The 25,864-nt window shown below is 49.3% G+C and overlaps 1 protein-coding gene across 2 annotated transcripts in view; it reads right to left on the bottom strand.

Annotated features, from left to right (window-relative positions):
- Positions 1–852: 852 nt before the first annotated feature.
- LOC149329694 (uncharacterized) overlaps positions 853–25,864 on the bottom strand; it is a 32,344-nt gene continuing 7,332 nt past the window's right edge. The window contains exons 2-3 of one of the 2 annotated variants that reach the window (XM_089560410.1): positions 19,938–20,956; positions 853–3,431 (exon numbers count right to left, since the gene is read on the bottom strand). In XM_089560410.1, coding sequence (XP_089416536.1) covers positions 3,428–3,431; positions 19,938–20,956 — 1,023 coding nt within the window. In that variant the 3' untranslated portion in view covers positions 853–3,427. Of the gene's footprint in view, positions 3,432–19,609; positions 20,957–25,864 lie in introns of those variants that run through there. The other variant, XM_089560408.1, reaches the window with a different exon arrangement.

Here is a 25,864-nt window from a genome sequence, read left to right as displayed (position 1 = left end):
GATGCGCTCGTCGGGCGACGACCGGCGCTCGGTCGGCGTCTGCGCAGTGTGACAGACGCGCCGACGGCACGAAAATCGCTGCCGCCGACCATCGCCAGACTGAAATTGGCCGATCGTCGGCCTAGTGTGAACGCGCCTTTACCAGTTGGCGTTACCTACACGCTCAGCGTTCGCTGGCACAATCTGAGCTGCGTCGGGCTTGACGCCTGCCTCCTCTTCGGAATCGCTGGCCAGCGGATCAAAAATGAAGTGGTTGTTGTTGTTGCTGCCTTGGTGGCATGGCGCATACCCACGACGGGGGATTGGCCAGGGTTCAGTGAGGAGAGCCCAAAGAAGGCAAATTGGTGCCAAGCTAATGGATTACCTTTTGGTGCCAAGCTAATGATTTAACTTTGGGTACGTATTCCGAGGAATTAAAGATGGAATTATGGATAAAAAGAAATTTCGGGACAAATGAAGTGGTTGTCGGGTTCGAACCGCGGCGTCTTCTTCCTCGTCTGCGTCATCCCGCGATTCCTCATAATCGGTGTCTTCGCCGAAATAAAACTCTTCTTTCCGACTAGGAGCTATTCGGCATTGCGTCTTGACATCCGCCCGGCACTCTGTGTTTACGTGCACCACGTGCGTGTCAAGCAGACGACATGCCTACAACGACGTCACGGCTTTCCGGACCCACGTGACAACGCATTGTCTGGTTTTTCACGTCATGTAAAAGCCTGGCAAAACCTGGCAAGTACGAACCGAAACCGAGACTGCTGGGTACAAATAATACGATTATTAGTTATATAATGCGAGTTCATGCTTCTAAGGTGGCGTTGCATGCTCACTGAATCGCTACGCATTATTTACAACCCAGATGTACAACACAAAAATGTGGTGTCTCTACCCCTTTAACATGAAGCTTAAGGGTCCTACTAACTTTTTTTTTGTGTTCATATTAGTATCCTACTGTTATCTATTTACTTTCGGTCGAGAAAGGTGAAAAACTACATTCAGGGCGCCCTTGACCGGCTATCAACATAGCTGCGCCACGGTCGTCAAAACAGCGCCAATCGAGAAAAGACACCAGGTGCTTCGTGAAATGAACATTTATTTTGCCGCCTATAAGCACAAAACCGATACAGCAGCCGTCGCCATTTGGCGCATCGCCAAGCTCGTTCCGTGCTTCTTGCGCGTCCATTGTTACTGCAGAACGGCTCACAGCAGTGGTCGTCGCTAGCAGCGAGCACCATCAGCTGAAAAATGTAAATTACGAGGAGGTGTCATTCTGAGTAACCATACACAAAAAACTGTGCTCACAGGCGAAACGCGCCAAAGTGGCGAAATTACGAACAAGGAGGCCATGCTTCTACGCACCTCGCAAGCGGAACATCGATGAACAACATACAATGCGACAAGATATTCCCAATGATTCACAAGCATTCCACCGTTCACCGACGTTATTCATGGCCCCCCAAAAGCTGCAAGACCCATTCAACGGCCAACTCTGCTTTCTGGTCAACAGATGTCTGGCACCTTGACGGCCACAACACAGGCTCCCAACCAGTCGCTCAAGAGTGTTGGAGCACTGAGAACAAATGCACGGGCGCAATTAACATCTCTTCATATGCGCAGAAGACAATTTTCGGCGCACCAGCTCCTGTGTTTCTACCTTTTAGAAATTCCTAGGAGTTTACTTTTTTCCTGGTCGTTTTGAAAAGCGCACTCACTTGTTGGTCACTGCGCGGCTGCCATGCCGCTTTTCACTGGAGCAGACGACGGAGTCTTCGACGCACAAGTTTCAAGTTTTTGATCTGTTCATGCCTTACCTTTTTCTCCCGCAATCTCGAAAATTACGCGCCTGTGCTAACGGGGCGAGAACATTGTTTTCGAAACGTTTGCCCATTTTCTTTTTTCAAGTTGAGCACATCTCTTTGATACTCGACCGTACGCGCAATTATCACTCGAAAGAATTTGTGTCCTGTTGGGGGCCGTAAAATCTTGGCATCCACGTAAAACTCAACGCGCAACGAATCGAAACCAATCGCCAGGGAAAGCGCACAAGGCAAAAGGGATAACTGCGCACCAGGGGGCGTGTTCGCGTCATGACGCGAGCAGGAAGGCAGGCCTTTCACAACTGCACCTTATTGCGCTGGCTGGCATGCTCAGCGAAACTTCTTGAAATGCAGCGTAGTTTGGAAAACACTAAACGTTCCTCACCTTGCCACTGTCGGAAACAGCAGCAGTCCCATGAACGCGCCAGAATTGCCGGCAAGTCACGAAGCGTGGCCGCCTCTTCACGTCAAAGAGCGAAATCAAGCGAGAGGTGCCGTGCCTGCCGCCTAGCACTTGAATAAATTGGCAGTGGTTTAGCTCTGGTTAAACCTGGAGGATTGCGAAAGCAACGAGGAGAGAGACAGAGAGGCGATGGAGAGCGCGCGGCGGCGGCCCCGGCACACTAGCTATGCGCCGCTACTGCGCATGCGCAACTGGCGAGCAACTGGCGCTCTACACCTCCTTTTGGGTGAATGACGCACATCCTTGCCTTACACGCGACTGGCCACTGAACACAGCCGTCCACGTCACCTTTGTGCAGTGTGTACCTAATTTACACTGTCAGAGTTTCAGAGAGTTTCTTTATAATGACAACAGGACAAATGCAGTAGCCGCAGAGGTGGACCTGTTCGGTGCCATGTTCTGCCGCCTCTGTCTCAATGGCAATGTGCTCAAGGAATTTTACGTCTTTTGCGAAAAAGAACACTGCTTCACTTGCAGTCACCTATGTCGGGTAACTCAGCTGACGGGGTACCATCTATTTTGACTCTCTTCGCAGGATCTTTGATTTCTTGTATGGTAGCTGCAATATGCGAGAAGCTTCGCTCAATTCATCTTCAAGTCATCTTTCTAAATTGTTTGTGTAGGTGTAGAAAGTGCTAACTGTGTCGCTGCATGTCCCAAGGCACTTTTTTTAGTTTTTCCTCAGACAGGTTCTCATCCTTCTTCATTGTTGTAGACAGTATATCTTATCTAAGAGTGCTCAGGTCATGACAAATTTCGTTTAATCTGTCGCCATGCCTGCTAATATCAACAATCACAGGCCTAAAATATGCTGCGATTTTTTCAGCCTGCCGGTCAAAGGCTCCTTCGAAAGACAAAAGCGCCGTTTCATCCGTATGACCAGGCGGTACTTCGCTGCCGGATGCCAGAGGCGTCGCTGCGTTGCACGAGGCCGATCTAAGGTGAGCTCATAGCGTTAGTCGCTTTGGGACGTTAAACCCCATAAACCAAACCAAACCAAACCTAAGGTGAGCGCACACATCGCTACAAAGAATGGCGGCAGAGCCCTTCGGACAACGGGTAGAGTGGTGTTCGCATTCCAACTGGAAATGTTGGGCAATCCTTCCAGCAGCCGTCGCGTATTCGCACCCACTACCTTCACTCCAGCACTTCACCTGCAAGGAGACAAGAGAAGCCACTTTCAGACATGTTGCGACTATGTGGCGAGGGACTTGTGACGCTCTCTAGGCTAAGTGACTAGGATATAACCGCTCGGTTGAGGGGCTTTGATGACTGCGGAATAATTGTCATTATTCTTCCTTCAATTGATTTTGAAAAATTAAACACTGCACGTGACAAACATATTGCAAGACAATCACATTCTAAATCTGCTGGGTACAATGAATCTGCATTGTGTACCTTCGTCAGTATTTCGTACGCAAGTAACGCACAAAAATAGTGCTGTCATACACATTGAAAATTGTTTGCCTCTCCATTCGTCGCAAATTTTTGAAATGATGAGAATGCTACCGAGAACTGACACATTGTGTTCAAGAAAGACGCGTAGCTTAAGTTATCACCGAGCAGCCCGGCAACAGGTGGAAGGTCACACTCTTTCGTCCAGCGAAGTTTACGACGGCCTGCCCCTGACAGCTTTGGCGACGCTACAGCACTGCATCCTAGGCTGCATCGGGGAGCTGCAGGCCAACTCCACAGCGGCGGCTTCAGACACCCACGGTAGAATGGCATGCGAACTTTGAATCTAGGAGGGGTTATTTCCGAACAAGCAAAGCAAGATATGCTGGTCTGCACCTACGGCAAAGAGGGAAAGAGGAACACCCCGGCCGTGCGCGACTGAAACGCAAGGCTCTTCCCTAAATTTAATCACATGCTAACCGAGGAATGAATAAACGAAGCCCGCTGTGCTAGATAACTATGGATGCGCTTTTAGTTATCTGATTACGTTGAAACACGATAAAGAAGTGAAAAATCTACTGAGTAACTAATTTTCTCTTCGTGGAAAGGTACATTGGAAAAAACAGAATGTTTCTTTGAAATCGCGGTATGGGGTTTCCCTTACATGTGCAGACACAGAGGTTAAACCGACCTTTAGCTTGCGGACACCTTGTTCACAGATTGTGCCCCTTATTAAAACACGCTGGCGCCATCTCTAAGGTCAGTGGTCGAGGCGCAGCATCAGCTAATACCTAATTCCATGCTTCACTACCTAGACGTCCGAGTTTACTACGGAAAGTTCGATACCACCGGCTCTCTTCCGGAGCTCACCAATACACCACGCATACCATCTCCAGCAATCGAAAGCAGCGGACGCTGAGGCGAAGTTTTCCTCTGATTATATCAGTACTTTTAAGTGCAACGTATCTCTCACAGCGGCTCTGTAGGCGCAGTTAGCACAGCGGCCCATATATTTTTCCAGCGGATATACTGCATAAGGTGCTTAGGACTTTAAATTTTTAAGCTGTGGGCGGAGTCATTAATATACGGATATTGTTTAGACGGGTTTAAATTCCCTAAACAACTTAGGTTATGAGTTGCGCCGTAGTGAAGGGCTGCAGAAATTTCGACCACCTGGAGTACATTAACGTGCACTCACATCGCACACTACTCGGGCCTCTAGAATTCCGCCTCCATTGCAATTCAAACGCCGCGACTGGGATCGAACCCGCGTTTTTCGGGTCAGCAGCCGAGCACCATAACTGCTGAGCCACCCCGGCGGCTGGTAGGCTTAACCAAGGTATCGCAGGTACACATATCTGCAAATCTTGGACGAGAAGCCATTTAATTTCGCGAGTTTTCCGCGGGGACAGAGAACCGTCATACAGAGAAATAGGGCGGGACAAAAGACTGACCTCAGCCTTAGCTTTTTCTAATGTCGTAACTAGTTGGCCTGCTTTGAAAGGAGCGAATAGCCGCGATGAAATCTTTGTTAATTGCTTATGCATTACGAGGGGGCTCAGAAAAGGAAATGATTGTGCGGATGATCCGTGGTATCCAACGTAGGAATGGGAAATGATTAATGTATGTATGAGATGTCCTGATTGCTGTTGAGCCACTAAGGCGTGAAGGTCAGGTAGGCCGCAGCCTGTGACCGAGATCGAAGCCTTCCTGTATAGTGCGGTCACTGCGAATAGGGGAAAGTTGTAAGGTACTGCCTGCGTATCGCTGCACCCGTCATCAGACACCTTTAGCATACCGTGTACCGTGGCATCGTTACCGGTACAGGAGCACCGTGAGCCCGTGCGCAGCCAATGCGCATACGCAAATCGCATTCACGGCGCCTGATGGCGCCAGTTAGACCGCACATGCGCGCGCACCTGCACCATAGGGTCCAATCAGTGCGTGACAACTGGCGGTCGGCATGCTCCTGGTACTCCGGTAACGGTAACGGTATTTCGGTACACAGTATGTTAAATATGGCTATTCATGACGGGTGACACGATAGGGGCCGTAAGCACGAAGCAAACAATGAAAAAAGCGACGGTGGAAGCTCATGGCTAGCGTGGCAACTTAAACAGACTCGAAACTTAAGCCCAAGTCTTTCTGTAGCTTATAACACTCCACCATGCCTTACCAGATTATTGTGTCAACCCTGTGGGGGGAAGTAAACATGGCGAGCTTTGAGTCGTTCACTGTAGACTGAAGAAGAGACTGTCATTCTCGTTCACTACAATACTATCATGTTGCGCCAATAAAAAGTGAACCCACTTACTTGCGGCAACACAGTCGTCAGGCGCCTCCACTCTTTCCTGTAGCGATCACTCTATACCATAGCGCGGAAAAAACACTGACGCCAGAGAGGCAGGTTAGGTTGATGTTGCGATGGGTGTAACGACACTCTACCTGTTGTAGTGAATACGTGATTTAGCAACTATTTTGAGCAATCATGGCTTCGTAGTGGACGGGATATTTGTATGGGAAGCATAAATTCCGTGCCACAACATGGCTTTTGCTTGTATTGTTGCTTTTACTAAACAATGCGTGTTATTTTAACTCCAGCTAACACACGGCGCAGTAGCTCATGGGATTCAGTAGAACGGAGTCCGCGTCGGCATACAAGGTGGCGACCGGATCCTTGTTAGGGCAGCTTTCCGAAGGTGACCAAGGCGAGGAAGTTTTGCTTCAGCTTCATTGCCTTCGAAAAATTACTCGCTTTCGTGCGAGACAAGTACGCAAGAATGAAGTTCTTCTTGTATCAGCGATAGTCAGAGGTAAAAAATAAACCACCAAAAACACCGTGCATAGGAACAGTTTCTAGGTTTCCAGGAATTAAGGACAAAGTGACCTCAAAAACTTCATTTAACGTGAAGGATCTGTGCATAATAGTCAGAGGATGGAGATAGTACTTACGATCGCGGCGGGTCACTGCACCGATAACATCTCGAAGTCAATTTCTAAAGCGATGAAAAAAAAAAAACTGCAACTCTTCCCATGTCACGTGCAATGAGAGGAAAGTACGCGACCTGAAGTCGAGACTGCATTCTGTGTGTCTGCGGGACACCCATCCAGGCAAGCATGCGAGATGGGGAGTCCGCAGCTTCCACGGCTGCGATGCATGCTTACGGGCCATGGGCCACATGGGTGCTCGTTTAGAAAAAGCAACTGCGGTGAAGCCTACCTTCGTGGGCTCGGTTAAAGAAGGCCGTTTTTTAATGCGTTAGCATTGTGTGACTATGTAGGCGCCTTCGGTGGGAACGCAGGAACTAGTTGGTATATCGGAAAAACAATGGTATTGTCGGATAGAGCATCGAAAGAGGATGTGCAAGTGACAAATTGGCTACGGTGAGTTAATTAGATAATTAATTAGACCCAAAATTATATAAAAGTGGGCGGGGCCGGCGCATAAGTGGTGATAAATATTAAAATGCCGGAAGTTTGGCACCACGCGACCGGAAGTGTGGGCGAAGCCAACGCGTGGCGCCAAATTTGAAAACGAAGCGTGGCGCGAAGTTCGAAAATTCAGATCGGCAAATGATGCAACTTGATTAAGTAAGGCAATTAATTATGGCATCGATAAGGTATCGAGAAGATACCGATAGGTGATCAAAAAGTTATTGATAACTTATCGATAAGAAATCGACTTCCAGTTTCAGGGTCTAGACTTCCTGTCACGAGTCTCAGCTGACGTGAGAATTGTGGAAGTCTTAAGTCCGCCTCTTGGTGTGAAGTCTTAAGGTGTGACGTCATAAGGTGCCAGGTCATAAAGTGTGACGTCAAGCTTGTGAATTTCTCCAATGTGGGTGCCACACTGATCTCTAACGTTTGTTTGGGATGAGAGCAATAATGCTGTATGGGCACGAAATGCTCGAAGACACAGCGTATATAAAGGTTCAAATGAGCCTGCTGTACTTTTGGCAGAGTTTTTCTGATTCTGATTCAATAAACGCTTATTGTGAACTAAAAAAAGTATTTCTAGTTTTGATCATGCCGTAGCTTCGAAGTGTTTCAATTAGGGTGCCAAAACTACTACTGGTTGTTCTAAATTACTCAACGTGAAAAAAATCACCTGTGCTATTCACCGAGACGAAAACAAAACGTTCACTTTCAACATAGCTTCAATAACACCCTACTGGCTGCAGTCCATGAATATAAATATCTTGGTGTGATGCTGAAAAAAGAATTCAGGTGGGACACCCACATAAATACATCACAACTAGTGGTCTAAAAGGACTATTATTCCTTAAAGGTGCCTCGGACAAGCACCGCCTGATGCAAAATAACTACCCTACAACACGTCTGTCGCGTTCGTTAAAGATAGACAACTTCGTTCAGCGAGTACAAACGACATCCGTTTATTCCAGGTTACATGACACGACTGGCGCCCTAAGGGGCGCTCCTTTGTTTCCCTTTCCCAGCTTGCTTGGCTTGTCTTGCCGTCCGACTTGGGGCGCTCTTGTTTCGGTTTCGGTTTCGCAACACATTCCCCCCCGAAAATGACTTCAGTCATTTTTTCCTTTTACGTTAACTCAAGAGGATACACGAGTTGGATTGGTCTCTTGAGGGTTGATCCTCCCGGTAGTCTCAGAAGGCACGATCGCACCTTCCCGTCTCTTCCAGGAAACAGTTTATCAATTCTTGCGATTTTCCACTGCTGCCGTGGTTGAAGACTGTCACGAAGAAGAATCAAGTCACCTTCCTTGATCGCTTTTCCCTGACGTTCGTTCTGACTCTGCACATTTCGCAGTTCCTCAAGATACTCTCTGGTCCACCTACGCCAGAAAGCTTCTGTGGTCTGCTGGCGTCGGGTCCACATTCTCTGAAGGGATATGTTGATTTGGTCATCTTCGTTTTTTCCCACGCTAGGCAGCGATGTGAGGCGTCTTCCTGTCAAGAAGAAGGAAGGGCAAAGAGGTTCCGGTTCTTCCGGTCCGTCGTATACGTGAGTTAGTGGTCTTGAGTTCAAGACAGCTTCAATTTCGGCCAAGGTCGTTGCTAGCTCGTCGAAGGATAGAAACTTGGCAGCGATAACTTTCTTGAGCGCAAGTTTGGTTGATCCGACGAGTCGCTCATAAAAGCCACCCCACCAGGGGGCGCGCTCTACTATGAACTTCCATTCGATTCGTGTCTTTGCAAAGTAGTCAAGAACCTCCGGTTTCCTGATAGAGTTCCAGAGGTATAAAAGATCTCTGTTGGCTTTCTTGAAGGAAAGCGCGTTGTCACTGTAGATGACTCTGGGTACACCTCTTCTTGAGATGAAACGTCTGAAGGTCATCAAGAACGACTCCGCTGTCATGTCCCTCGCAAGCTCTAAGTGAACTGCGCGTGTCACGGCACAGGTGAAAAGCGTGATATAGGACTTGTACAACGAGTTTTCTCCTTTTACTAGAAGTGGCCCTGCAAAGTCCACCCCTGTGACCTCAAAGGGTTGAGCCTGGGTCACTCGATCATGTGGAAGCGGTGCAGTCACTTCCGATGCTGGACGTGCATTGTAGCGTTGACAGGTTATGCACCCTTTGATGATACTTTTTACCAGCTGGCGGGCTCGTACAACATGGTACTTCTCTCTTAACTGTACCAAAGTATCCCGTGGTCCCCCGTGAAGTACTTGGAGATGAGCTTGACGCACGAGCAATTCGGCTAGGTGATGTCGCCTCGACAGTACAATTGGATGGCGTTCGTTGTACGGCTTGCCACTCTGTTGGAGTCTGCCGCTTATACGTAGAATACCGTCGTTGTCAACAAACACTGGAGTGTCCCTCAAGGGCGAGTCTGCTGGAAAGCGATCTCCTTTTTTCGCGCACTCAATTTCCCTCTTCAGGTCTTCTCGCTGAGCTTGTCGTATCCAGTATTTCTCGGCATCATCCAGTTCAACTGCCGTCAGTGATCCTTTGTTAGTGCTCAGATGTCGCAGCTTGTTGACATATCGTATTATCCAAGCTGTCACTCGGAAGAGTTTTGTTGCATTGCTGTATCGATCTGGGTCTAACAGCTTCGGAACTTCAGTGGAGCTTGTTGTATGAAGGACTTCCACAATTCGCTTTTCTTCGTCACCTGTCGGAATGTCCCTTGGTTGAGAGAAGCGTGGCCAATTGTTTTCAGTCGCCTTCATTCAGGGCGTTCCTTCCCACCAGGTGGAACTCTCAACAAGCTGATCTGCTGTCACTCCCCTGGTTATGAGATCCGCCGGATTCTCGGACCCGGGACAATGTCTCCATGCTGAGGTGTCGGTTGTGGGGATTGAGCTTCTTGGGCTACCCGAGTGGGCGCCCGCTTCTGCCGTTTCGTTCGTTAGAGAGACCCCCCGTGGGGTGTCCGCGAGCGGAATGGGGGCAGCCGCGCTGCTTGTCCTCCCTTGCAAGGGAAGCTCTTCCGAGAACCGCAGTAAATCACCCTCCCTTCCGTTCTTCCCGCTTCGACCTCGCGTCCCCATTGGGTCACACCGAGTGACAGTTGGGCGGCGTTGTTTCGGCGAGAGGTCTCGAGCGGGAAATGAGCGGGGAGATCGCCACCGACTCGGGCAGCAGAAAGGTGCGTAGAGTTTGGCTCCCGGGTGCCCCGGCCTTTGCCGGGGGCCCAAGAACGCGGGTGCTTTAACGTGCGCATCTAGTATGTATGCTTGAGTCCAGGCCCGAACCTCCGGAGTCGTGTAGCCCGCCTGTGCGGCGCCGACGCACTCCGGATTCGGGAGGGCCTGATTTGGCTGGTTCTCCGTCATCGCCGGCCATTGCCGGTGACGACGCGCGATGAGCCATCGATGTGCGACCTGCGTCGTCAAGATGTGCTCCGCGTATACCCTATACTCCCTCGTGTTGCGCTGCGCGCGATTTAACCCTTTGGTTGGCCGCGCGGCATGCGATCGCCCTTAGCTGTGCTGTCCCGCGCGTCTGTAGTCTTTGCTTTGCACGCGCGGCTCCGCGGGCCCGCTTTCGGGTGCTGCGGCGGGGCTATGGGTTGCACCGAGGTCTGGGGATTAGTGCAGTGTTATGTAATGCAGCTCTCTGTGTAATAAACACTCGTGCTCTTAAATAACTGCGCCTTCCTTCTTTCGGAGCGAGAGCGCAGGCGCGCACCAAGCGCTGGCAGTGCCCTCAGCTTGCTCCGGCCCGAACCCGCGATATGTGGGCGAAGTGCTTCTTAATTAGCACACCGTCACTCCGGTGTTGACGATCCCACATAATTGGCGCATCAACGTGGGGCAGTTCCTACCTTTGTAGTTACTGCATTCAGTTGCAAGCTTGAGGGCTAGTTAAGCCAGGTGGTAACGCGCATGAGACGCCTTTCTATCCTCCGTTGCGGGTAGTTAGGATCTGTTAGCAAACTTGCGAATTCGTAATTTCGGGTCGATGGATGCGTGGGAAAGGAACCTATATTTGGAACTAAAGTAATTCAGTCAGCCGCCTTGTGCGTGATGCTATCGCGCTGGCGCCGAAGGGGACTACGCGTACGAGCTTCCCCGCGCCGCGCCGAAGAGTGGCACAGCAGAGGCCTGGCTTCGTAAGACGCTGCGTAAGGGCGGCAAAACTAGCCGGACTCCTCGGGAGTAGCTAGGATTATCTCCAGCCCAAAGAGCTTTTCAGGGCCCAGCGCGGTGACCCCTTTCGCGTTTAGAATTCACGGTAGTCTCAGGGAGACAATGCGTCGGAAAGTCGCTGGTATTGCGTCGCGCGCATGAGGCCGTGTAATTCTGTCTCTTGAGAGAGACCTGGCGCCGGAACGCTAGCTTGTATTGCAGCGCGCGCCGAGGGGCCGAAGCCAGACGGAACTGGCGTCCCCGGGGCTTGCCCTGATGGGTCATGACGGCTCGTGCTGGAATATCGAGTCCGCCCAACAGCGTCGCAGCATCTCTTTCTAAATTAACCAAGCTCCTTCACGACCCACGGCTGCTGACGGTCAGTAACGCAGATTTACCGCGGGAAGGCACTCGTTCTCGCTTTCGAGGTGTTGAGAGCCGATCCGCCGAGTCCAGGCCTAGCGATACCCGCGAACCTTTGTTCCGCGGCGAGAGACAGGGTCGAGATGGCGCGAAAGGATCTTTCCTTTCTACGCGCAGTTTTTCTCTCCTCTTTTTCGTGTCCTCTGTAGCGCACGGAGAAGTTGGGTTACGCTGCCGACTAGATCGCTTACTGTTGTGAGCGAGATAGGTGATGCTGAGGTCCATTGATTTCACATTTTGGCAAGCGGGCACGACCGAAGCATACGACCGCTTTCGGTTGTCTCTTCGGTGCCTCCTCAGACGACATTCACTTTTGTGTTTTGTCCCGTGCTTGATATCGTTCATCTTCGGTTGAGAGCTGAACTCGGACTTTTACCGGCCTTCGCCTTGGCGAGGCCGTTCCGCGGCGTTCCCGGAGCGAGCTACTTCGCTGAGCCTTCAGCCCGATATGGGAGTGGAAGAATGCATGTTTCGTTTCTGTACAGTGCCGTGAATGTTTCAAAGTGTATTTTCGTGCTAAGTATTTCCCGTCTGTATAATATGTGTTTTGAAGTGCTTTGTTTTCTCACATATGTACAGTGTAGCATTGTAGATAAGCAACCGCGTTTCCGGTCACTTTGGAAGAGGGCCTTCTTTGTCTCATTGTGGCGCGAAGGGTCGTGTGCGGGGTTCCTTTTTTTCCCGGAAGAGCCGGGAGGGCCTGTTGCTGTGGTGGTGAAAAGCTTTCTTTTCCTCCATCTGTGGGCCGGCGCCCTCCTCCTTTCCACTGTGCCTGGGCGCCGCATAGCTGCTGCCGTTTGCGCCTCTCGCTCGCCAAGTGTTTCTTGAGATGTCGAAGAGGCTTTGTGCCCGAGCACGAATCCGTCGAACGGGGCCCAGATGTGGGAGGAGAAAGTAAAAAAAAAAAAAGAGCGTGCCGAGAAGCCGCTGAGGGGTATGCTTGTTAGCGACGTTTCGGAATGTGTGTGTGCTCGCAGTCAGTGTCTAACTTGCTCGCAATCCTCCTTACCCCGCACCATTGTAGCGTCGTCGTGCGCTCGCCCACTCGGGTGGTGGAAATTGTGTTTGTTTGTGAATACTTTTTCTTGTTCAGTGGCATTATTGCCCGTCAGGAGCCTTGCAGTGGACAAGGGCCATGGACCTGGCATGTTTATGTTTTCGTTTTGGGACGCCTGTCGCCGCTTTCTGGTTCTTTGAGTGCGTGTGCGCGAGCCCCAGGCTAGGCCGTATGTGCCAAAGCCGAATCAGCGGAACTTCAGAGGCAACCTGCGCGGGGCTGTCCGCACCGTAGCACTGCTGAGACACCGTCTTCAGAGCATCGGGTGCCTGGAGAGCACCGCCATCGCGGCGCGACGACGTCGGGGTGAGCTGCTTCCGGTGCATATCGGTGGCCGTTCATCAGGACCGACCGATTCCGTCGAGATATCGGCTCCGAAGGCTAATTGTGTCGAACGTTTTCCGGCGCCCCATCGTGCGCGCTCTGATTCATTGTGGCAGCATGGACGCTCGTATATATATGCCAGATTTTAACTTATGTAAAGATGTATACAGAGTGCATTGATTATGTGATGTTCGATTAACCGCATTTGTAATTTTCTATGGCGCGAATACTTGTGTGCACTTATTGCGTAGTGAGGCATGCGTGATGTTTTGTAGTTAGAATTCTCAGTAATCTTGTGTGGGTGTGTTTAAGGGCTGGAGGTATGGCGAAAGGCTGGTATTTCAGTGATGCTAGCGCAGACAGTTTTGCGTTTTGTGTAATGACCGTCGCTCTGTTTTCAGAGGGACGGGGGCATTTAAGAAGAGGGGGATGTGGGGATTGAGCTTCTTGGGCTACCCGAGTGGGCGCCCGCTTCTGCCGTTTCGTTCGTTAGAGAGGCCCCCCGTGGGGTGTCCGCGAGCGGAATGGGGGCAGCCGCGCTGCTTGTGCTCCCTTGCAAGGGAAGCTCTTCCGAGAACCGCAGTAAATCACCCTCCCTTCCGTTCTTCCCGCTTCGACCTCGCGTCCCCATTGGGTCACACCGAGTGACAGTTGGGCGGCGTTGTTTCGGCGAGAGGTCTCGAGCGGGAAATGAGCGGGGAGATCGCCACTGACTCGGGCAGCAGAAAGGTGCGTAGAGTTTGGCTCCCGGGTGCCCCGGCCTTTGCCGGGGGCCCAAGAACGCGGGTGCTTTAACGTGCGCATCTAGTATGTATGCTTGAGTCCAGGCCCGAACCTCCGGAGTCGTGTAGCCCGCCTGTGCGGCGCCGACGCACTCCGGATTCGGGAGGGCCTGATTTGGCTGGTTCTCCGTCATCGCCGGCCATTGCCGGTGACGACGCGCGATGAGCCATCGATGTGCGACCTGCGTCGTCAAGATGTGCTCCGCGTATACCCTATACTCCCTCGTGTTGCGCTGCGCGCGATTTAACCCTTTGGTTGGCCGCGCGGCATGCGATCGCCCTTAGCTGTGCTGTCCCGCGCGTCTGTAGTCTTTGCTTTGCACGCGCGGCTCCGCGGGCCCGCTTTCGGGTGCTGCGGCGGGGCTATGGGTTGCACCGAGGTCTGGGGATTAGTGCAGTGTTATGTAATGCAGCTCTCTGTGTAATAAACACTCGTGCTCTTAAATAACTGCGCCTTCCTTCTTTCGGAGCGAGAGCGCAGGCGCGCACCAAGCGCTGGCAGTGCCCTCAGCTTGCTCCGGCCCGAACCCGCGATATGTGGGCGAAGTGCTTCTTAATTAGCACACCGTCACTCCGGTGTTGACGATCCCACACGGTAAGACGCTGAATTTCTGTTACGCGATTCCTCACGAACTGTTTCCATTGCGAGGGCTCTCCCGTGATCCAATGCAATGCGATTGCCGAGTCGGTCCAGAAATGTGTCACTTGTGGTGGTTCCTTTAGGCTTTTCAGGATGTATCGACTCAGTCTGGCCGCTAAGAGACACGCCATCAATTCGAGTCTCGGAAGAGTCAGTTGCTTGATCGGGGCGACCCTCGACTTGCTAATGAGGATGCTCGAAGTTGCGATGCCATCCGCATCTGTTACGCAGATGTAGGCCACCGCCCCGTATGCCACTGGGCTGGCGTCAGCAAATAGGTGGAGGACTGTTTTGATGGCAGGTTCGACTGTGCCTGCTTTGTAGCAGCGTTGCACTTGAACTCTTTTCAATTCGGTTAGTTCCTCGCACGATCGCATCCATTTTGCGTCCAGATCCTCTGGTAGGATGTCATCCCATTCCACGTTTCTTTGCCAAAGCTCTTGGAATAAAGCCTTTGCCCGGACTGTGAATGGAGCTAGCCATCCAAGTGGGTCATACAGTCTTGCTGTTGTCTTCAGAACAGACCTTTTTGTACTTGTTCCTGGCTCAGGTAGCTCGATAGACTGTGGGGTGAAGGTGAGGTTATCTGTGCTTGGATTCCACGTCAGTCCTAACACCTTAAGGACCCCTGCGAGGAATCCTAAGTGTCTTGATTGACAATCATCCGTCGCAAACCGTTCGTTCAATGCCTGGTTGTTGGACGCCCACTTGTGGAGTGTCATAGAGGCCGCGCTGAAGATGGTCCTAGCTTCTTCGTAGATCTTCAGGGCTTCCTCTTTGTTTCTGCTCCTGTTAAGAGGTCATCCACATACAAGGAATGCGCCAGCAGTGATGCTGTGTCCGGATACTCTTCTTCCATGTTCTTCAAGTGATGCTGAAGAGTTGCTGTCAACAAGAAAGGACTCGCTGTGGTTCCGAAAGGAACTTGCTTCATTCGCAAAGTCTGCACCTCGCCTGCTGGTCCACTCGTACCTGGCTTCGTATGGTACCACAGAAAGCGCAATGCATCTCTGTCGTTCTCTCTTATCTCTATTTGTAAGAATGCCTTTTCGATATCCGCGACCTAGGCTATTCTGTTGCTCCTGAAATTCAGTAGCAGTGCGACGAGGTCGGCTGTCAAATTCGGACCACTCTCGAGGTTTTGATTCAATGACTTTAACTTCTGTCCATGCGAAGAAGCATCGAAAACCACTCGCAGTCTTGTGGTATTGCTCGTTTCTCGGAACACCGGCTGATGAGGCATGTAGTAGATCAGTTTTCCTTGTTCTTCTTTTTCTACTACTGGCTCAGCTATGTCTTCCATGCAATACTGTCTGATGACTGCGTCGTAGGCTTCCAGTAATTCTGGATTTCTTCGAAGACGGCTTGTCAGTTGGGACAGGCGTTTTTCCGCAGTCCCCTTGTTGTCACTTAGATCTATGTTTTGCTTCCAGGGAAGGGCTACCTCGTATCGAGATCCACTACGCCTGATAATGTCTTCGAAAGATTCGAGTAGCTGTCGCCCAATACAGTCGTCGTTATCCGTGCCTCCGATAGACTCCAAGGTCCAGAAACGTTCCAAGCAGTTCGTGGTCTCACTCTCGGCCAATGATATGCGAAGGGCAATGGTTTGCATGCCCTGTGAGTCAACTATGTTTATTCCCACAGGTCCTTGAATGCACCACCCAAAGGCAGTCTCGACTGCTCGGAGTTTTCTGTCCAGCTGCTTGCTTCTTCCAGTTACAAATTCCCAGTAATGCTCTGCTCCTATAAGGAGGTCGATGTCACCTCTTTCGTTATCGCAGGTCCTGTCGGCCGCGGCCAAAGGTCCAAGCAGTTCCTTGATCCTGTGTTCAGGAATCGGGATTCGTTGTTCACATATGATGTCCGTCTCAAGAACTTCGATCGGTTGTTTCTTCTTGTTTTTTGCGGTTAGCGACACCAGCACTCTGTTAAAGTCTCGTTCCGACTGGTGTCCACCGAACACGCCAACTTTCAACGTTTCTGTTCCGAGAACTCGACACCCGAGTTTTTCTGAGGCTCGCTTCGTGATGAATGAACGTTGGCTTCCGCCGTCAAAGAGCGCTCGTAAGTATACCGCTTTCGTTTCACCGGCACACAACGCCGTTGCCGTTTGTAGCAGTACTTCTTGTTTGCGAGTTTCTTTCACTGTAGATTGCAAATTCACTGGGACTGTTGTCACATCGGTTGCATTTGCTTTGACTTTCGGATGAGTAAATTCTGGGTCGCACATTGTTGTCGCATGCCGCCCTGCACAGTTACCGCATTTAATGCTGCTTCTGCACTCGTTAGAACGGTGATTTGGTTTCATGCAGCGGAAGCAGCGTCTTCCAAAACGTAGCATTTTCTTCTTTTCTTCTAACGAAATGCCAGCACGGCAGGCAGCGCTTTCGTGATTATTCTCTTTGCAAAGAAAACAACGATCTGCTCTTGCTGACTGCTGCAGTACAGCTGCTGATGATTTAAATTTCGTTCCAATGCTCTTCTTGTAACTCTCAGTTGGGTTTAACGTCTTCAGCATTGACACCTGGTGCTTCTTGCCAGTACCTTGCTGAGCAACCAGATTCTCGCGGCTTTGCACTTCAATCCTCAAAAAATCAAGTAACTTCGTGAATAAAGACGGAGTACCTTTTGTAGCTGTTTCTTTTGGCTGCCCCGGTGCGCCGTCGCTCCGCAGCGCAGATCCAGTTCGTTCCGTGTTCTGTGTTGATGTTTCGGAGGGTTCCTCCCTCCCCACGGCTCGGTTAAACTCGAGCAATATTTCTTTCGGCAGGGCGCGCTGTACCACGGGGTAGAGGAGCGTGCCGTAGGTCTCCTGTTTCTGGCCGTGCGCTTCCAGCCCGCGGAGGTGAGAGACGAGGGCATCGTACAACCATCGGAGGGACCGTATGTCTTCGGCGTTTCGCACAGGCTCAAGGTCCAATAGCTTTCGCATGTGCGCTTGCACGATGGCGTCCTCACCGCCGAAGCGTCTTTTCAGCAGCAAGATGGCGTCGTCATAGCACTGCGATGTGGGGGGAAGGCCCTTGATCGTTCTTGCTGCTTCGCCAGTCACGACAGATTATAGGTACCCGAACTTGTCTAAGATCGTCAGCCGATCGTTCTTGTGAATCATTTGCTCGTACTGTTCCCAAAATTCTTTGCCAGCACACATCTTTGCCGTCAAATTTTACCAGCTCTAATTTTGGAAGCTTCACCTGGCAGGTCGTGGCTGCCGCGCCTGCGTCGTTGATTGGTGATGGTTCTTCTTTCGGCTGCCTGTTTACTTGAATTTCTTGAATCTCCGCTTGGAGCTTCGCAATGTATGTAACGATCTTGTCGTCATACTCGATGCTTTCGATATAGTCCTGCTCCGCTTCTTTCGCTGGCAATAGCGCCTCGACAGCGGCGTTAGCTTCGTTTAGACGGGTCTGCAGAGAGCTCATTCTTGCCAAAAAGACACTGAGTTCCTTTTCGTTGCCCGTGCGGCTTTTCATGCAGGAGTCAATTTCCGTAATGAGTCTAGTCACCTGTGATTGGACAGCTGATCTCTTCGCTTTGTGTCTGTCCATGTCGCTGCACTCGGTAGCACTGGGCGGCGGCTTTGGAGTAGAAACGGGCTTTTTCTTCGTTATTCGTTGCCGTCGCATCCAGGTAGTTGTCTTCGTTAGGTCTCGGGGAATATCCCGGGTTTCGGCACCAGTTTATATTATGTCGCGTTCGTCAAAGATAGACAACTTCGTTCAGCGAGTACAAACGACATCCGTTTATTCCAGGTTACATGACACGACTGGCGCCCTAAAGGGCAGCTGAAACAGTTTTTTGAGAATTCGAGATTATTCAAGAATTCGAATCTATCAAGCTTCTAGATAAACCATGCAAAGTATTTTTGCACTAGCATTTAAAATGGTGGCATAATCGTCGATTAAAACCGCGACGATGTTCAGGCTTCTCCTCACTACGCTGGAGGAGTGCGAGGAAACTCGGCAGTGACGTCATTATCGCCGAAACTTCAGATGCCCGCTGCTTACGCGTGCATGCTGCTGTGCGTCGTCAGAAGGCGCCAAACAATGCATTGTGAGCTTCACCTTCGATGGCGTCGGTTTTCTTCCATGAAATAACCCTTTCTTCGCTGGAAACGTAGTACCGTCATACGTGACGTCATTATCGGGGCCTCTGCTCGTCGCTGTGCACTTCAGAGAAGCCTGAACACCGTCGACGACTTTATTCGGCGATTACGCCACCATTTCAAATGCTAGAGCAAAACAATTTCGCAGGCTTTACCAGCACATTTCGCACATTCGGCAACCTTAAACTCATGGAATTCTAAAACCGCTTCAGTAGCCCTTAAGGGGCGCTCCTTTGTTTCCCTTTCCCAGCTTGCTTGGTTTGTCTTGCCTTCCGACTTGGGGCGCTCTTGTTTCGGTTTCGGTTTCGCAACAACGTCCATCAGATGCACCTTAGAGTACGCTAAAATAACTTGGTTTCCGTTTACTAAAGAAACATAAACAAACCAGGGCGGGTGCAAAGGAAGGCAGTGATAATCAGCATCAATAAATACAAATTATCAGATTCTCCTCCGAAGCAGAGCCATACTGATCGGAATAGCGTGATCGGAATGTCGTAGATTCATCAATTCTGAAGAGTTCATCAACTGATAGCTTTAGTTCATGGCTTCTGAATAACCAATAAGAAACATCTTTAAAAGAAACCATGCCATTCCTTCTTTTATTTCTTTGGAGTTTTGTCTGTGATGTAGTACTTTCTTTTTTTAAAAGATGTATAGATTTTACGAATACCTGTATTTGTAAACCCATTCTGGCTTTTCACGCTGCATTACCATGTTATCCAAACCGCTACAAGTGGCTGTTATTGCTAACATGCTGCCAAACCTGGCTCATTCCAATGCGTTACATGTACTCGACAATCTTATATGCGCTCTTCCTGGAGTAATTCTGGATTGAGTTCGCACCACCTTTAAAGAAATAAAAAATACTTACCGAGATTATTACAAAGTCTCAAACATTATGACTTAGTGCATATAAAGATTGGACTCGTGCTTAACTGGAAATGAAGGATGGCCTCTATTTTTCGCATGAAAACGATACAATCAGAAATGGACCTACCAAGGTGTTACTGTCGTTTTATGAATTGTTTCGAGAAACACGCAGCATTCGCAGTGAAAAGAAAAGTAATATTTATTTATTTAGTTATTCACACGTTATATTTCATGGTAGAGGAAGGTCTGAGGGACAGAAATAAAAAAAATTAGAAGCTATTTTTGTGCTGTGTCTCTAATCAGAGCTGCTGGGAAAGAGCCTTCATACCAGAGTTTTCAGAGGAATTTCTACCTGACGTAGAGGCAGTGCCAAAAGAACTGAAGAAAGAAACGGAGCGTACAAGGGCGTCCACAGACACGAAGTTGTAACGGATGGCCCATGTCCGCGCTCAAGCTTAGATCAAGGCAGCAGTTCCAACGTTATCCGAAGCTGGTCACTATCTACGTACCCGTCACGGATGAGATCCGGGAGTTCAATGTCAGGAAACTGGAGACAAGCCTCGTTGCTTGATGTCGTTGGCTTTTGATTGCTTGGGTCAAATGGATCTGGTTTAACTTCCCGCACAATGGCTTTCCTTCCTCTGGGATGAATTATGCTCACCCTGACCAAGTGCTTGAAAGGCCACTGGACTTCGTCGTCCATGTCGCCCTTGTGAAGGGTGTAGTTGAAGTACAGGTGTACAGATGTCATCTCACGCAAGAACGTGAATCCAGGGGTCATGCAGTAGCCGCGAAGGTACACCTTCTCGCTGTCATAGTCAACCGATTCATTCTGCATCGCTTCGTCTTGAAGCGATTTCACTCCTTTTACAAGAAACTCGCACTGTGACACCTGCGCTGCTCTCTCTCTGCGCACATCAGGTTGCAAAGTTTCTTCGTCTTTTTCCTTCAAGTCAGCCTTGAATTGTTCAATGCTAGCTGAAATCTGCGACACTTCGTCTCGTGTTCTGTTCATTATTTCGCCCAGTGTTTTTTCCACGGTTTTCAAAGAAGCGTTAACTACTTCCCTGCATGTGTCTAAAGATTCTTTCAGTTCAGCCTTAGACGACGCCATTTCGTCGTGGGTCTGTCTCGTCAAAGACGTCAGTTCACGACGCAGTGTCTCCTTGAGTGTGTTTATCCCATGAGAGATTTCGCTTAATCGGTCCCCATGCGTGCTGATATCGACAGCCATCGGTCTCAGATGTGCTGTGATTTCACCCGCCTGCCTTTCAAAGGCTCCTCTCGAAGAAGTCAACGATGCTGCCTCCTCCGCGTGAGCCGGTGGAACTCCGCATTCGGATGCCACGGATGTCGAAGTCTTGCAAGAGGCCGACCGGAGATGCGTGCACACGTCTCTGCAAAGAACGGTGGCCGAGCATTTGGGACAACGGATGGAGTGGTGTTCGCATTCCAGCTGGAAATGCCGGCCGATCCCTGAAGCAGCTGTCGCATACTGGCAGCCACTATCTTCATTCCAACACTTGACCTGCAACGATATGAAATAAGTCACTTGGAGGGAAGGTGAAGCTGGGTATAGCGAATAGGAAATTGGTTTCGATATTATGCGCACTTTGGCGGACGTGGGAAATAAAGCGGTAAACGCAACAGATATCTTGAAAAAAGAATCAAGTTCTCTATTTGCACCGTATACAGAGAATGTATCGTTTGCGATGGTCACTGTGTTCTAACAAAATCATAAATAAGAATATTGCAGTGTGAAGAACAGATGAAATTATGTGCCTAACCATTCGTCGAACATCTTTATAAGGATGGAGATCTTATTGTGAACGGACACACCATGTTCGAGGAAGGTGTGCAAGTTTCCACCGAGCAGCGTTGCAAGAGGTGGAAAGCCACACTATTTTGTTCGTTGAAGTGATTGCCAGTTGCTGGGGCAGCGTATGATGTAGCGTTAGCTGTTGTTTCATTTTGTTTTGCACGAACCATTCAGATGGCAACGTATTCAACATAAGAAAAGTAGTTTGACGCCACTTCGGATGCCCTGCGCCAAGTGGTTCGGTTGTAAGAAACTTCTCAGAATCCAGGAACAGGGGCGTAGCCAGGGTGCGGGGGGGGGGGGGGGGGGGGGGGGGCTTATGGTGCTCTAGCCTCCCTCCCTAAATTTTTTCGAACCGTCATGCACCGCTGACCAAAACAACCACCGGCGCCAGACGTCATTCGGCATTTTGTCACCTACAATGTATTTTTCAGACTAGAAAAGACATTTTGACGCGAACATTACTCACTGGTGTTGGATTTCGTAGCAACGCCCATGCACCTGGAGTCACGGAACGCAAGCATCAGTTAGCATAATGATCAAAATTACCATGCGAATACGAAAATTTTGAGGACATCAATAACCGATCTTGATGTACCTTGCCTATTGAAAGCCCTGCCCACGCGGCGTTTCGCAACATACACACTCGGATATTGGTTATTTCAACTTGCGGCATCATTCGTGGCTTTCGTTTGTCCTCTCTTTCCGTTTTAGCTAACTATTTTTACTTTTTCTTTGAACCAAAGGAATACCCACCTGTAATTATGGGTGCAGAATAATAAATACCCTTCTGTTATTATCGGTGCAGAATAAATGTCGCCGTGCAGGTAGTTAAAATATACGTAGTACTTTCGTATTTATTCCTGCAATGTTACTATATTATTCTAACCATATGGTGCTGTCGCGACCGCAGCATGGTCCACGTACAGATCGCGACTTCAGCCATCATACTTCTGTTCTTGCGTAGATCGTCTGTCTGTCCGCGTGTAAAGTTCACTACCTGTGATTGCGCAAGATGTTTATTTGCCTTGTTTGACGCATTATATAAAGTTTTAGTTTTTAGTTTATGGGGTTTAACATCCCAAAGCGACTAAGGCTATGAGAGACGCCGTAGTGGAGGGCTCCGGAAATTTCGACCCCCTGGGGTTCTTTAACGTGCACTGACATCGCACAGTACACGGGCCTCTAGAACTTCTCCTCCAAAGAAATTCTAGCCGGCGCGGCCGGTATCGAACCCGCGTCTTTTGGGTCAGCAGCCGAGCACCATAACCGCTGAGCCACCGCGGCGAGCCCATTATATAGAGTGACTTTTGCTTAGACACGTAGAGTTAATGGAGACATACGTGTATTTAAATGTCTTGTTGCGAGGTTTTGTGTATACATACATAGAGTGACTTGGTTTCCATTGGCACTTTTTTGTCGATAATCGAGTTTTATGTTCGCATATCTAATACTCAATTTTGTCTTCGAATTTCAAACGCATATTTTGCACAACTTTTTGTTTATACATGTGCTCGTTGTTGCGACTAAAATTTCGGTTCAATTACTCGCAATATATGACCGCGCTGTAGCAGCTGCTACGCAGTACACTGGAACGAAGGACAGAGCCGTTGAGATTTTTTCCTGGCCGCTGCATATGTACAAAATGTAAAGTTCTTGAACGACAAATATTCATTAAAATATTTGTCCTCTACTTGCTCATTTCATGGCCTTTATGTTTTATGCCCTCTATGGTATGCACTGCTTTGCTGGTTTACGACTGATATAGTTCTAGGCTTCGTGTGATAGTTTCTTTAGTTATTAAATACGCAGAAGCATGGAAGCATTGGTATCAGTTATATATTTAATCATTTCTTTATTTATACAAAATACCTACAGCGCCGCTGGGGCATTGTTGTAGGGGAAAACGTCAAAAAAGCAACAGATAAAGTACAGTAATTGAGGCAAATGATGCAATATAATGAGAAAACCCAGTTATGTCTGCCATGGCTATTAAGACATACGAATGCATTGTTTTTTTGTAACAAAAATGCATATTTTGCTTCTCTAGACAGTGCGAGTGTTATCTAATATACAATGGCATTGTCAATACGGCGATGCAGTTATTATTATTGCGTTTTATCCCTCCACAAATACTATGAGGAGGCCGCCCTGCAACACGTGCCCCCCCCCCGAACAAAATTTCTGGCTACGCCACTGTCCAGGAAGTTATGGTTTTGGAGACCAAAGGTCGTCAGTACGGATCCCTTTAATATGCCAAGGAAGCTTTGATTGGACGTGTAATTTTATGCTTCATAACCCTCTGAATCGTTTGATACCACTTCGATTAATCTACGTCAATTACGCATTTCACAATCTTTGTACCAATGGTACCACTCAGTGTCCAATTTGGCTGTTTGCACACTGGGCTATTTGTGGGAAACGACAGTATAGTAGTATATACGCTCTTCTGTGCGGCACTTGGGTTCAGCGTATAAGTGTAGCTCGCTGCTATGAAACCATTTGGGTCACATGGTATGGCACGACCCTGGAACCTGGTAATTAACCATTTGTTAACTGGTGGATACCACCATGGTTACGTATTATGGCGCCATGTTGATCACGTGATGTGCAAATTTTGTTTGTGCAAACGGTAACCATAGTGGCTGCCATGTTTAGACAATGGGGTTGTGTTGCATACTCACACGACCTGGAGTAGTGCGAGTAGCAGAGCTAGGGCTATAAAAACAAAGGCCTGCCCCCTATAACGGTGGCGACGCCCCAGCACAGCATTGTAGGGTGCATCGAGGAGCTCCATGACAGCGCCATGGCGCCGCTAAGCACCCACGCTAGAACGGCACGCAAACTTCGAATCTTGTGATTTCATTGGTTACTGCTGTATTTATTGCATTGATCTGAGGTATTGTCATGCCACTTTGGTTTTTCTACCTTGCAATTTAATATGATGAGGATTTATTTTTCCTTCATGTAACATGAGTCTTGTGTCTATTTTGTTCTCACCATCATACTAATTTGATGTCCGTTATTTTGAATGTGTTTTTTTTAGCCTATGCGCATATCTGCGCGGTTCCGCTGCCTGTCGGGCTCTGCCACTCAAGCCCTATGAGGCTTTGGCAGGCCGGCTTTCTGTACATTTTTTTTAAATATTTGGCGCAATAAAGTATTATTATTATTATTATTATTATTATTATTATTATTTTGATTATTAAGATAGGCTTTCAGTACAAGAACAAGATACGCGGCGTTCTACACCGCGGGAAGGCAGAAACGGCTAGATGTCGGCTTCGTGCGACTTAAACGCAAGGCTTTCCGTCGTCCATTTATTATCGTGCTAACCAAGGAAGCACTGAAGCAGCCAGCTGTGCGTGATAAGTGAGGAAGGCATACGCCTACCTGAGTGCGATGCAACATGATCTTCAGTAACTATCGTTCTCTCTCGCTGGAAAGCAAAATCGGTAAAAAAGAGGATGTTTCTCTGATTGTTCATTGTAGTGTTTGTTGCCCGACTTTAAATAGTCTATGAAGTAAGGTTTGGATTCGACAGATTAAGAAATCACGCCCTTCTTGAAGCCCACTGGCAGCATCTATCAGGCCAACGTTCTAGGCCCGGCCTCAGCTAAAACCAGAATGCTGTGTTTCAATGATTATCGAAATACCCGCTATTTACGACGAAACTTTCACGGCCTCCAGGTTTCCTTCGGGGCTAACCGATGCACCACGCATAACATCTCCACCTGTTGATAGCACTGGAGGGTGAGGAGATATTTCCTCTCTCCATACTAGCTCTTTTAAGTAACAGAACATCTCGCAGAGCGTCTCAACACTGAGCAGCAGTGATCATAGCTAAGCGTGTATAATGTTTGCTTAGAGAAACATGTAAAATACTACAAAATTTGCATACAGGGAGTAGTCAATGACGTCACAGGGGCCGCCATTTTATCACCCCCTGTTCCGGCCTGCACTGCTAAAGCTACGCGCTGGGGATCAAAATGGCGCCCATGACGTCACGTGAATATAAAGGCGTTCGTGCTTTCATGGTGGTGCCGTCGCCCTCGTTATTTCATGGATACAATTAGTATCCGACGTTACATTACGCTGAAAAAGTGGATCCACATCAAGAGGATTACTAAACGGGGCCCTTTCTTAGCATGTACGGTCCTCCTATGGGCTGTTACGACTCGCCTTAGTCGTGGGGAAGACGACGACATGGCAGCAGCGAAACGCCGACAAACCCCGAGACGCGCGTTGGGTGAACGCCTGGATTGCCACGGAAGCCGCGTCCGTCTGCCCGGTTGAGCGAGCGTTTCGCCTACGCCGAGTGTGAACGCGCGTTCGAAATGCGCGCGAACGCCGCTCATGGACATTTCGGCGTCTGCGCTACGTGGTTGGCATCGTTCCCCTCTCCCAGCGCGTGACGACGGCGTGATCTCTCGGGAGTGAGTGCGTGCGTGTCGGTGATTGGTGCCAGTGAAACCCGGCCCCCATCTAGGGACCCTAGGGAAGAGAACTCTTAAAAAGCCGGCAGCGGCACGGCCGAAGAGCTTGTTGTCATCATGGTCTCCTGTTGAGCTGTCGTGATGCAGCGTTCCTGCAGCTCACTTGTAAATATTCATGTAT

This window comes from Amblyomma mixtum, chromosome 9 (genome assembly GCF_055824585.1).
Source record: "Amblyomma mixtum isolate Tamu chromosome 9, ASM5582458v1, whole genome shotgun sequence".
NCBI lineage: Eukaryota > Metazoa > Arthropoda > Arachnida > Ixodida > Ixodidae > Amblyomma > Amblyomma mixtum.
Note: the sequence above shows the minus strand (reverse complement) of the source record. Positions and strands in the feature narration are given on the sequence as shown.